The sequence below is a fragment of the Scyliorhinus torazame genome, chromosome 30, assembly GCF_047496885.1.
Source record: "Scyliorhinus torazame isolate Kashiwa2021f chromosome 30, sScyTor2.1, whole genome shotgun sequence".
In the NCBI taxonomy this organism is placed as follows: Eukaryota; Metazoa; Chordata; class Chondrichthyes; order Carcharhiniformes; family Scyliorhinidae; genus Scyliorhinus; species Scyliorhinus torazame.
The window spans coordinates 5,128,431-5,141,555 of NC_092736.1; the positions used below are offsets into that span (position 1 = coordinate 5,128,431).

Below are 13,125 nucleotides of genomic sequence, written 5' to 3' on the forward strand. Positions count from 1 at the left end.
CTTCACTGTCACTGGGTCAAAATCCTGGAGATCCCTCCCTAACAGCACTATGGGTGTACCTACACCACATGGACTGCGGCAATTCAACAAGGCAGCTCACCACCACCTTCTCAAGGGGCAATTAGGAATAAATGCTGCATTCGTGAAAGGCTTTCACAAAGACTGGGAATGATATGTATGTTTCCCATGGTTACAGTGGGTGGAGTGTGACGATCTCTTGGTTGGGCCCACAGTGATAATGCTGCGCCGAACTGGACCCTGGCTACCCCACAGTTCGAGCTGTAGTCACAGTGTGATTCACCCAGCTCCACCCTCTTCACTCACCATGTTTCCCCACCTCACCCTTGCAGGTACGGTATGAGGCTCATCGCTAAAGTGTTGAAGGATTCCCTGCATGAGAAGTTTCCCGATGCCACGGATGAGGAGCTTATTAAGGTAGGTGCCAGGTTACATTATGCCTGCTGGATCCTCTTTTACAAATGGCACTGCTCCCTTCTACCCCTGTTTATCTGGACAGAAATATCCAACCTGATCATCAAACCCTGCAAGCCTTTCACGCAGGATTGAACGGGATTATTTTACACATACCAGCTCAGTGTGCGCTGAATGGACTGGTCTTGGGCTGTGGGGTTGGTGATGTGTATCCGGAGTAACAGCATTCAGTCTGAGCACCAGACCTCAGGATGGTTACATGGGCCTTGGCAGGAGTGTAGCACAATTTCACCAGAATAATACTGAAACTAAAAGGGCTGAATTACGAGGACAGGTTGTTTCGATCAGGCTTGCGTTCCCATGAGTTTAGAAGATTGAGGGGCTGATCTCATTAAAATTATGAAGGAGATTGGGCATCATCCTCAGCCTGATACAGTTTAAGGAGGTCCACGGGGCACACATGACTGTGGCCCGAATGAGCAGCTTCTTTGAGGGGGTGGAGGATAGGTGCGGCGCTGGGCGGGGGGGGGGGGGGGTCCTGCGATCCACGTCCACGTGTTTTGGGCGTGGTCCGAGGCTGAGGGGTTTCTGGCAGGGGGTTTGCTGACGTCACGTCAGGGGTCTTAAAAATGAGGGTGGTGCCGAGTCCAGAGGGAACGATCTTTGGTGTGTCGGAAGACGCGGGAGCCCAGGAGGGGAGAGAGGGCGACGTCCTGGCATTTGCCTCCCTGGTGGCCCGGAGACGCATCTTACTGGGATGGAGGGACTCGGAGCCCCCGAAGTGGGGGGGGGGGGGTTAGCAAGATGGCGGGGTTTCTCAGACTCGAAACAATTCGCCTTGAGGGGCTCGTTGCAGGGGTTCGCTCCGAGGTGGCGGCCTTTATCGACTTCTTTGAGAAAAATTAAGCTGTCAGCGGGGGAGGGGGGTGGGGGGCATGGGAGAGACGAGTAAGGGTAGAAGAACCAATGGAGGGTTGATTGGGGAGGGGGGCACTGTTTGCATGTTAGCTGGGGTTTGCATGTTAGCTGGGGTTTGCATGTTAGCTGGGGTTTGCATGTTAGCTGGGGTTTGCATGTTAGCTGGGGTTTGCATGTTAGCTGGGGTTTGCATGTTAGCTGGGGTTTGCATGATAGCTGGGGTTTGCATGATAGCTGGGGTTTGCATGTTAGCTGGGGTTTGCATGATAGCTGGGGTTTGCATGTTAGCTGGGGTTTGCATGTTAGCTGGGGTTTGCATGTTAGCTGGGGTTTGCATGTTAGCTGGGGTTTGCATGTTAGCTGGGGTTTGCATGATAGCTGGGGTTTGCATGTTAGCTGGGGTTTGCATGTTAGCTGGGGTTTGCATGTTAGCTGGGGTTTGCATGTTAGCTGGGGTTTGCATGTTAGCTGGGGTTTGCATGTTAGCTGGGGTTTGCATGTTAGCTGGGGTTTGCATGTTAGCTGGGGTTTGCATGTTAGCTGGGGTTTGCATGATAGCTGGGGTTTGCATGATAGCTGGGGTTTGCATGTTAGCTGGGGTTTGCATGATAGCTGGGGTTTGCATGTTAGCTGGGGTTTACAAAGAACAAAGAACAAAGAAATGTACAGCACAGGAACAGGCCCTTCGGCCCTCCAAGCCCGTGCCGACCATACTGCCCGACTAAACTACAATCTTCTACACTTCCTGGGTCCGTATCCTTCTATTCCCATCCTATTCATATATTTGTCAAGATGCCCCTTAAATGTCCCTATCGTCCCTGCCTCCACTACCTCCTCCGGTAGTGAGTTCCAGGCACCCACTACCCTCTGCGTAAAAAACTTGCCTCGTACATCTACTCTAAACTTTGCCCCTCTCACCTTAAACCTATGCCCCCTAGTAATTGACCCCTCTACCCTGGGGAAAAGCCTCTGACTATCCACTCTGTCTATGCCCCTCATAATTTTGTATACCTCTATCAGGTCGCCCCTCAACCTCCTTCGTTCCAGTGAGAACAAACCGAGTTTATTCAATCGCTCCTCATAGCTTATGCCCTCCATACCAGGCAACATTCTGGTAAATCTCTTCTGCACCCTCTCTAAAGCCTCCACATCCTTCTGGTAGTGTGGCGACCAGAATTGAACACTATACTCCAAGTGTGGCCTAACTAAGGTTCTATACAGCTGCAACATGACTTGCCAATTCTTATACTCAATGCCCCGGCCAATGAAGGCAAGCATGCCGTATGCCTTCTTGACTACCTTCTCCACCTGTGTAGCCCCTTTCAGTGATCTGTGGACCTGTACTCCTAGATCTCTTTGACTTTCAATACTCCTGAGGGTTCTACCATTCACTGTATATTCCCTACCTGCATTAGCCCTTCCAAAATGCATTACCTCACATTTGTCCAGGTTAAACTCCATCTGCCATCTCTCCGCCCAAGTCTCCAGACAATCTAAATCCTGCTGTATCCTCAGACAGTCCTCATCGCTATCCGCAATTCCACCAACCTTTGTGTCGTCTGCAAACTTACTAATCAGACCAGTTACATTTTCCTCCAAATCATTTATATATACTACAAAGAGCAAAGGTCCCAGCACTGATCCCTGTGGAACACCACTGGTCACAGCCCTCCAATTAGAAAAGCATCCCTCCATTGCTACCCTCTGCCTTCTATGGCCTAGCCAGTTCTGTATCCACCTTGCCAGTTCACCCCTGATCCCGTGTGACTTCACCTTTTGTACTAGTCTACCATGAGGGACCTTGTCAAAGGCCTTACTGAAGTCCATATAGACAACATCTTTTTGCATGTTAGCTGGGGTTTGCATGTTAGCTGGGGTTTGCATGTTAGCTGGGGTTTGCATGTTAGCTGGGGTTTGCATGATAGCTGGGGTTTGCATGTTAGCTGGGGTTTGCATGATAGCTGGGGTTTGCATGTTAGCTGGGGTTTGCATGTTAGCTGGGGTTTGCACTCGGCGGGTTTGCTGGGCTATATTGTGTTTTTGTTGAAATTTGATGTTTAAAATTATAAATACCTCATTAAAATATTTTCATAAACAAAACGACGAAAGAGTTTAATCGGGTTGTTCGAGATGAATTATTTTCTCTGTTGGAGAGAGAACCCAAACTTCAACTGAGAGGCGGACAGTTCGGGCGCGATGCCAGGAAACACCCCCTCACACACGGGGGAGTGGAAATCCAGAACGGGTTGTGGGTGCCTGGGGGGTGGGGGGGGGGGCGTTGATGGATGTTTCAGGGATGTGGAGTTTGGGAGCAGATTAGCCATGATCTCGTGGAATGGCGGGATACGTTTGAGCAGCTGAAGGGCCTCCTCTTCCTGAGAGATGCCACCATCGACCTTCATGCCCCTCAGCCAGGGTTCCTGCTCCTGAGAGGCCACCGAGTGACCTCCGAACTGAAAATGGTGGGGGGAGGGTTGTCAGGTGAGGAATAAAAAGGACTCTGGTGCGATGCTTACCGCAGTTGACTGTCCCATCAGCGCACACTGCCTTATTTCACTCAAGAATGGTCGCCATGTGAGTGACAAGAGGACGGATGATAAGAGTGGTGGAGAGTGAGCTTGCACCCATCAGGAGAGGGGAGAGGAAAAGTCAAAATGACTGAAGTTTGGTGACTGTTAGAGCGATTCGGGACGGTCTGAGGGGAATGGGATGGTCGGACATCTCATTCAAGGAGCCAGCACACACCCAACAGGGCAAATGGCCTCCTCCTGCGCTGTGCCTTTAAATACTGACCCTTAAATTATGTAAACCTGTTGACAGGAACTCTTTCCTTACTTCCAGCTGTCGCCAAGTTGGAATAGATATCGGTAAATGGCACTGGGCCTTGCAAATGGCCGCCCACTTTGGGGCCTAGCGACTGAGGTTCCCAGTCCAGCCCCACATCGTGAAGTAAATCTGATATTTTTCCCAACTTTGATAACTTTGTTTCAACCCTGCTTATCTTCTCTCTTCTGTTTCAAGGCTTTCGATTTCTCTTCTTTCTGCCTTCTTCGAACTGAGCTTCATGCAGGCAATGGAAATTCTTCATTTCCTACATTCAGAGGTGTGGTTTCTAACACTGTTTTCTACTGAGGTGAACCTCTCTGTGACTGGCATTTCTCCTGGAGCAACCTGTGCGTATACTCTTATCTTTACCCCTCCTCCACTGTGTCCTGCCCCCCCCCCCCTCTTGCCCTCTGTTGTGCACCCCCCCCCCCGTGTACCCTATCACCGATAGCTCACCCTTACTTTCACCGTGTACAGATTATTCCAACTTTTATAACTCCCCGGGAGTTTTGAGGCAGGGAGGGGCGGGGGCTGGGGGTTGCCTCTGCTTTGAAGCCTTCTCTGTTGTTGTGATTGGTGGATTTGGTGGTTTCAGATTATCGGCAACCTGCTGTACTACCGTTACATGAACCCTGCCATCGTGGCTCCTGATGCTTTCGATATCATCGACATCTCTGCTGGTGGTGGAGGCCTGACCACGGATCAGAGAAGGAACCTGGGATCCATTGCTAAGGTCTTGCAGCACGCCGCCTCCAGTAAACTGTTCGACAAGGAAAATTGCCACCTGGGCTCCGTGAACGATTACCTCTCTCAGGCTCACATGAAGTTCAGGTAAATGACTGTCTCTCCTTCCCGCTGCAGTACGGCTGGGGCACAAAACCACAGCCAACCCCTCACTCAGTCCCTCGCCCAACGCACCAATCTTCCCTTGTGACGATCAACGTCCCATTTGGATATTGGCCGAGGATTTTCCAATCCTGCCCACGGCAGGAATCGGGCCTCGCGGGACCGGAAACTTCGGAAGGCAGCCGAAAGTCTGCTGCCTTCGGACTGAACCGGACACTCCTGCCCACAGTGTCTGTTGCAATTCAGCAGATTTTCACATCAATAAAGTCAACATTCAAACACAACAGTGGGCATCGCAAGCCTCCTTCAACAGCACCTTCCAAACTTGTGACATCAACCATCTGAAACAGGTAGATAGCGTGGTGTTTCCTGCCGCGGTGTGCACCAGGAAACACCCAGCTAAACACGCACATCCTGGGACCAAGTTGCAATTTGATTAGATCGCGCCTGATACCTTTAATTATATATTCCACACGGAGCCTTCATGTAAACAGAATTCCATTAGCCCACCTTTTATGATGCTTTAATTGTACCTCTTATCGTCACAAAGCCTGGCTTAAAAACATGACTGCAGCAGTCAAACACACTCTAACCCAGGCTTTTAACCCTTACTGCACCAAATACACACAACACAATACATCTGGAATACCTCCATCCATCACAATAAGTATGTGATGCTTCAGTTCTGCAGGGCATTGGTGAGGCCGCGTCTCGAATACCGGGCAGGTTTGGCCATCTTGTTTGAGGAAGGCAGTTCAGAGGATTATTACTAGATTGATACCTGGAGCGAGTGGGTTGTCTTGTGAGGAAAGGTTAGACAACTGGGCAGCACGGTAGCACAGTGGTTAGCACAATTGCTTCACAGCTCCAGGGTCCCAGGTTCGATTCCGGCTTGGGTCACTGTCTGTGCGGAGTCTGCACATCCTCCCCGTGTGTGCGTGGGTTTCCTCCGGGTGCTCCGGTTTCCTCCCACAGTCCAAAGATGTGCAGGTTAGGTGGATTGACCGTGATAAAATTGCCCTTAGTGTCCAAAATTGCCCTTAGTGTTGGGTGGGATTACTGGGTTATGGGGATAGGGTGGAGGTGTTGACCTTGGGTAGGGTGCTCTTTCCAAGAGCTGGTGCAGACTCGATGGGCCGAATGGCCTCCTTCTGCACTGTAAATTCTATGAAACTGGGCTGGTTTACAGAGAATTTAGAAGAGTGAGGGGGTGACTTGATTGAAGTGTGTAAGATCCTGAATGCTATTGACAAGGTAGACGTGGAAAGGATGTTTCCTCTTGGGGTGAGTCCAGAACTAAGGAGCACTGTTTTAAAATTAGGTAGCACTCTTTTAAGAGAGATGAGGAGAATTTATTTCTCTGAGGGTTGTGCGACTCTGCCTCAGAAGATGGTGGGGTCACTGAATATTTTTTTCAGCAGTGGTAGATTCTTGTTAGGCGAGGAAATCGAAGGTTATCGGGGACAGATGAGAATGTGGAACTGGAAACACAAACAGACCAGTCATGATTTTATTGGATGACGGAGGAAGCTTGAGGGGCCGAACGGTCTACTTCTATTTCGAATGTTCGTAATGGTGACTTTGAAACTCTAATTTATTTTGCTGTCAAAACTGCTTCTGGGTCACTATTGTCCTTTAGGGAAGGAAATCTGCCGTCCTTACCCGGTCTGGCCTACGTGTGACTCCAGACCCACAGTGATGTGGCTGACTCTGAGCTGCCTCCCTCTGAAATGGCCGAGCAAGCCACTCACTTCAAGGGCTCACTTGGGGATGGCCAATAAATGCTGGCCTTGCCCAGTGACGCCCCACATCCCGTAAATGAATAATCAACAAAGATTGCATTTATATATCGACTTCGTAAATCGTAAAATGTCCCACGAGATATCACAGGAATGTAAATTAGATGGCAAATCACAAAGTCGACATGAGAACAAATTACCAAAGATTTGGTCACAGGGGTAGAGATAAATATTAAGGAGAGTTTTAAAGGACATGAGAGAGGTGGAGAGGCTTCGGAAGGCTTTGGACAGCACGTAGCGCGGTGGATAGCACTGTGGCTTCATAACTCCAGGCTCCCAGGTTCGATTCCGGCTTGGGTCACTGTCTGTGCGGAGTCTGCACATCCTCCCCGTGTGTGCGTGGGTTTCCTCCCACAGTCCAAAGATTTGCAGGTTAGGTGGATTGGCCATGATAAATTGCCCTTAGTGTCCAAAAAGGTTAGGAGGGGTTATTGGGTTATGGGGATAGGGTGGAAGTGAGGGCTTAGATGGGTCGGTTGCAGACTCGATGGGCCGAATGGCCTCCTTCTGCACTGTATGTTCTATGTTTTACATTCTATGTTATAATTCAGGGTTCCATTTGCTGAAGGCAGGGCTACCAATAGACAGCAGTGATAAAATTGTGAATTTCTCTCTCTCTCTATCTCTCCCTCTCTGTGCCCTTTCTCCCCAACCCACCCTCTCTCACTCTTCCCCTCTTCCCTCCGTCTCTCCTACCTGTGTCCTCCCTCTCTCTCTCCCTCGCTGTCCTTATCTCCACATCTCTCTCTCCCTCTCTCTCTGTCTCTCTCTCTCTCCCTCTCTCTCTCTCCCTGTCCTCTCTCCCTCTCCCTGTCCTCTCTCCCTCTCCCTGTCCTCTCTCTCCCTGTCCTCTCTCCCTCTCCCTGTCCTCTCTCTCTCTCCATGTCCCTTCTCTCTCTCCCTGTCCTCTCTCTCTCTCTCTCCCTGTCCTCTCTCTCTCCCTCTCTCTCTCTCTCTCCCACTCGTCCAGACGGTTTTTCCAGTCTGCCTGTGAAGTGCCGGAGCTTGAGGACCGGTTTAATGTTGATGAATACTCCGACCTGGTGACCCTAACGAAGCCGGTGATTTACATTTCCATCGGCGAGATCATCAACACTCATACGGTGAGTTAACTCCACAGTGCAGCACTCCCTCAGTACTGGCCCTCTGACAGTGCGGCACTCCCTCAGTACTGACCCTCTGACAGTGCGGCACTCCCTCAGTACTGACCCTCTGACAGTGCGGCACTCCCTCAGTACTGACCCTCTGACAGTGCAGCACTCCCTCAGGACTGACCCACTGACAGTGCAGCACTCCCTCAGTGCTGACCCTCTGCCAGTGCGGCACTCCCTCAGTGCTGACCCTCTGCCAGTGCGGCACTCCCTCAGTGCTGACTCTCTGACAGTGCAGCACTCCCCCAGTACTGACCCTCTGACAGTGCAGCACTCCCTCAGTACTGACCCTCTGACAGTGCAGCACTCCCCCAGTACTGAACCTCTGACAGTGCAGCACTCCCTCAGTACTGACCCTCTAACAGTGCAGCACTCCCTCAGTACTGACCCTCTGACAGTGCAGCACTCCCTCAGTACTGACCCTCTGACAGTGCAACACTCCCTCAGTACTGACCCTCTGACAGTGCGGCGCTCCCTCAGTACTGACCCTCTAACAGTGCGGCACTCCCTCAGTACTGACCCTCTGACAGTGCAGCACTCCCTCAGTACTGACCCTCTGACAGTGCAGCACTCCCTCAGTACTGACCTTCTGACAGTGCAGCACTCCCTCAGTACTGACCCTCTGTGTGTTGTGTGTGTATTTTGAGTGTTCAGTCACTGCTTTCCCTTTGATTGTAGCTTTTCCTGGATCATCAGGACGCCATTGCTCCAGAACACAATGACCCCATTCATGAGCTGCTGGAGGATCTCGGGGAGGTGCCCACCATCGAGTCTCTGATAGGTAAATACCAGGCGACATTTCTCCCCCCTCATGCACCCCATCTTCATTGAGACAGCATCAAGGAGTCTGGAACTCACCCTGGGGACAGAACCTCTCCCTTCTCTCTCTTACTCTGCCTTTATCTTTCTCTTACTCTCTCTCCCCCTCCCCCACTCCCACTCTCTCCCTCCCCCACTCCCACTCTCTCCCTCCCCCACTCCCACTCTCTCCCTCCCCCACTCCCTCTCTCTCTCTCCTTCCCCCCTCTCTCCATCCCCCACTCTCTCTCCCTCTTTTCTCTCTCGCTCTCCCTCCCCCACTCTCTCCCTCTCCCCCTCTCTCCCTCCTCTCTCTCTCCCTACCCCACTCTCTTCCCCCTCTTTCTCCCTCCCCCTCCCTCCCTTTTTCCATCTCTCTCTCCCTCCCTCTCTCTCCCTCCTCCCTCCCTCCCACTCTCTCTCTCTCCCCTCCTCCTCTAAGTCACTGCTGAAAACCTACAGTCTCTCTGTGGAGACCCTCAGTGTTTGACTCGGTAAATGTTGAGCTGACCTTTGCGTTCTCTCTCACACAGGTGAAGGAGGAGTGCACGACCCGAATAAGGAGCAGCTGGCCAAGACCGAGGTATCCCTGACCCTCACCAACAAATTTGACGTGCAAGGGGGAGAGGACGAGGAGATGAACGCCCGCACTCTGCTTTTAAAGTGAGCTTTGCACTTGGGGTAGAGAAAATTTAAAACGTATATTGAAAAAATAAATCCCTTTCATTTCTATAGCGCCTTCCACTAACCCCCCACCCCACTCACCCAGCACTTCACAGCCACTTCACAAAGCGTGATCACAGCTGTAATGGAGAAAACATGCCAGTCAGATTGTGCATAGCAAGTATCCCACGAACAGCGCTGAGATACTGCCCAGATAATCCGATTTTTAGTGATCTTGGTTGAGGGACGAATGTTGGCCAGGACACCGGGGCGATCTTGCCTGCTCCTTTTCAAAAGGGCGCCTACATCCACCTGAGCAGCAGATTAACACCTCACTGACAGCACTCTCCTTCAGTACCCCCCCCCCCCGCCCGAGGTCTCTGCGCTCCTCCCACCTCTGAAACGTTATATCAATGCAAATTGATCCCTGTGGGATGTAGCCAGTCTGATAAGTGTTCTCTGTTTCCCTCTGTTCCAGCACAAAGCGACTGATTGTTGATGTCATTCGATTCCAACCTGGCGAGACTTTGACCGAGATCCTGGAGACCCCGGCCTCTGCGGAACAGGTGAGTGACGAATCGTCCCTGGGCTGCGTTTGGTTGCGAATGATTTGTTAGGGCGGCGTGGTGGGTTAAACCTGCGGCCTCACAGCGCCGAGGTCCTGGGTTTGATCCCGGCTCTGGGTCACTGTCCGTGTGGAGTTTGCACATTCTCCCCGTGTCTGTGTGGGTTTCGCCCCCACAACCCAAAGATGTGCAGGGCAGGTGGATTGGCCACGCTAAATTGGCCCTTAAATTGGAAAAATATTAAATGGGTAATTAAAAAAAAGAATAATTTGTTAAAGGATGGGTCAATGGCCAACGGCATCTTTCTGTTTGAACGGCCCTGGTTTGAAGGAATGAATGGCCTCGTATTCCCACGCGATGGGCTATGTGACCTCTTGTCCCAATGCAACAGGCTCAAGGGGCAGAAAGGTCTCCTCTTGTTCCAGTGTGACAGACCCGAGGGGTAAATGGCCTCCTCCTGTTCCTGTGACTGCAGAACTAACTAAAGAATGTTGTGCGCTGACTCAGAGTGGACGTGTCTGCTTCGAGAAAGTGTTTGAGGATTTCTGCTGCAGGTCCCCGGCTGTTTGAGGGAGGCCACGCCTGATGGTGCCTTGTTTTCCCAGGACACTGATCACCAGCGAGCGATGCAGAGGAGAACGATTCGAGACGCCAAAACCCCCGAGAAGATGAAACGGGACCAGGTTCAGTCGGAGGAAAACCAGATGTCGCTGAAGGAGAAGAAAGAGAGGATCGAGCAGAGTCTGAAAAAGCTGGCCACCCTGGGGAAAGTTAACCCTCAGAACAAGTACCAGGACCTGATCAACGACGTCGCCAAGGTAAGGCCTCACCCAGTGATTCACCTGGGGACATGGGACCTCACGGGCAATGACCAGCCTTGTGTGTGTAGATGGGATATTTAACTCGGGGTGGCCTCGCTCAGAGTGTTAACCCAGTAATCGTCACACACACTCGCACAAAGAACTTGCATTGATATAGCGCCTCAAGCAACCTATGGCTACAATATAAGAGCACTTTACAACAAATGAAGTACTCATTCAAATGAGGTCACGGTTCTGATGTAGGAAACAGGCAGCCATTTTATACACAGCAAGATCCCACCAATTGCAATGTGATGACCAATTTTCTCTGATGTTCATTTTTCAATATTTGCCAGGGAGGAATTTCCCCCCCGTGACAGGGCCTTTGTTTAACCTCTCCCCCTAAAGGTGGCACCTCAATACAGCACTCGCTCAGTACTGCGTCTAATTTGTTTAATTAATTGTTCAGGATACCAGCCTCGCCCTGTGAGCTCAGCCTGTGTGTGACTTGGTGTCGTCACTTTAAGCAGTTCTTAGTTGCACCACTAGATGGCAGGGGAATGCTGTGTAACGTGGGGATCAGACCAATCGGTCTCATTCCTGATGGCGATCACCATCTTGCCAAGAATCAGGCCATTCGGCCCAGTTGGTCTGTGCTGGCGTTTATGCTCCACACAAACCTCCTCCCTCTCTTCATCTCACCATATTCTCCTATTCCTTTCACCCTCATGTATAGAATCCCTGCAGTGCAGAAGGAGGCCATTCGGGCCATCGAGTCTGTACCGACCCTCTGAAAGAGCCCCCTACCCAGGCCCACTGTCCTGCCCTATCCCCATAACCCCACCCAACCGGGACATCATTGGTCACCAAGGGCAATTTATCACGGCCAATCCCCCTAACCTGCACATCTTTGGAGTGTGGGAGGAAACCGGAGCACCCGGAGGAAACCCACGCACACACGGGGAGGACGTGCAGACTCCGCACAGACAGTGACCCAGCGGGGAATCGAACCCGGGTCCTCGGCCCATGAGGCAGCAGTGCTAACCACTGCGCCACCCCTATTTACTATATTCACATTTCAACATGAAAGAACATTATCTACACAATTTTTGCCTCTGGACTCTCCCATTTGAAAGATAATACCGGAGAAGTACATCGCTAAACACGGCACGGACTGGGGCTTGAACTGTGGTCTACATGGCTTAACAGACAGAGTAATAACTCACTCAGTCACTGGAGGCTGTATCAGTCATCCCTAATAAATATTCGGTTCAGTAAGTTGTTTTCCAACTAAAACGCTGACACCAATGAAAGTGACCATGAAGGTGCTGGATAGCATGTTCAAGTCCCACTCCAGGGTCTGAGCAGGGAAATCGAGGCTGACATTGCCAGTGTAATACCAAGGGAGTGCTGCGCTGTCAGAGGCCTTTCACACGCAGGCCTCTTCTGACCGCTCGCATGCATGTAAAAGATCCCACAGCATTAGTCTGGAGCAGAGTGGAGGGCGGTGCGCCTGGGTTTCCTGACCGGCATCAATCAAGATCAGAATAGCCCGTTTCTCACATTGCTGCGTGTGGGATCTTGCTGTGTACAAATTGACTGCTGCGTTTCCCAAATTACGACCGGGACTGCGCGCAAAAGGTACTTAATTGACTGCAAAGATCTTTGCGATGTCTGTCTGCTTGTTACAAACACAAGTCTTTTGTTTTTTCATCGATCTGCCTGAAGGCAGGGGAAGGCTGTCCTTGCCCAGTCTGGGCTCTGGATGCGACCCCAGCTCCACATCAGTGTGATTGTCTCTGATGTGGTTTCCTCAGCCACTCAGTTGTAGCAACTAGGAATGGGCAATAAATGTCCCCCTTGCTTTCGACACCCACGTCCCAAGAATGAGTTTAAAAATACTTGTACGGCAGACAGAGGGCTGTATCTTTTCCCTTTAATCTGCCTCGGTGGCTGTTTTGGGCTGAGAATTCTGTGCTGCAGGATTGAGGGATGGTGACGCATTGCGGTTCGAGAATGAAATCCTCGCGGAACGTTAGACTCCGCGCACACACACACACACACACACTCGCTTCTTCATTACAATCTCCTTGTGACTGCAGTGTGTCAGTCGTGAGGCCCTCGGCCAACCCTCATCTGCCCTTGGGGCACAGACAACTTGTGTGACCAGCTTTAAAGAAACGGCTTACTCTCGCCACCCCCCCCCCCCCTCCACCCCCCCCCCCACCCCCCCCCCCCCCCCCCAATTCTGTTTCTCTCTCCACTGAAGCTGCCGATTATTTCCAATGTTTTCTGTTTTATTCTACGTTGTATGAAAAAGATGGAG

General features: G+C 51.3%; 1 protein-coding gene across 2 annotated transcripts in view; it reads left to right on the forward strand.

The window, feature by feature from the left end:
- The window catches only part of iqgap1 (IQ motif containing GTPase activating protein 1), a 164,216-nt gene that overhangs the window by 129,765 nt on the left and 21,326 nt on the right, over positions 1-13,125 (forward strand). For both annotated transcript variants that reach the window (XM_072492698.1, XM_072492699.1), the window contains 7 exons: positions 351-435; positions 4,772-5,007; positions 7,792-7,924; positions 8,651-8,753; positions 9,304-9,433; positions 9,912-9,999; positions 10,605-10,817. In XM_072492698.1, coding sequence (XP_072348799.1) covers positions 351-435; positions 4,772-5,007; positions 7,792-7,924; positions 8,651-8,753; positions 9,304-9,433; positions 9,912-9,999; positions 10,605-10,817 — 988 coding nt within the window. The remainder of the gene's footprint in view (positions 1-350; positions 436-4,771; positions 5,008-7,791; positions 7,925-8,650; positions 8,754-9,303; positions 9,434-9,911; positions 10,000-10,604; positions 10,818-13,125) is intronic.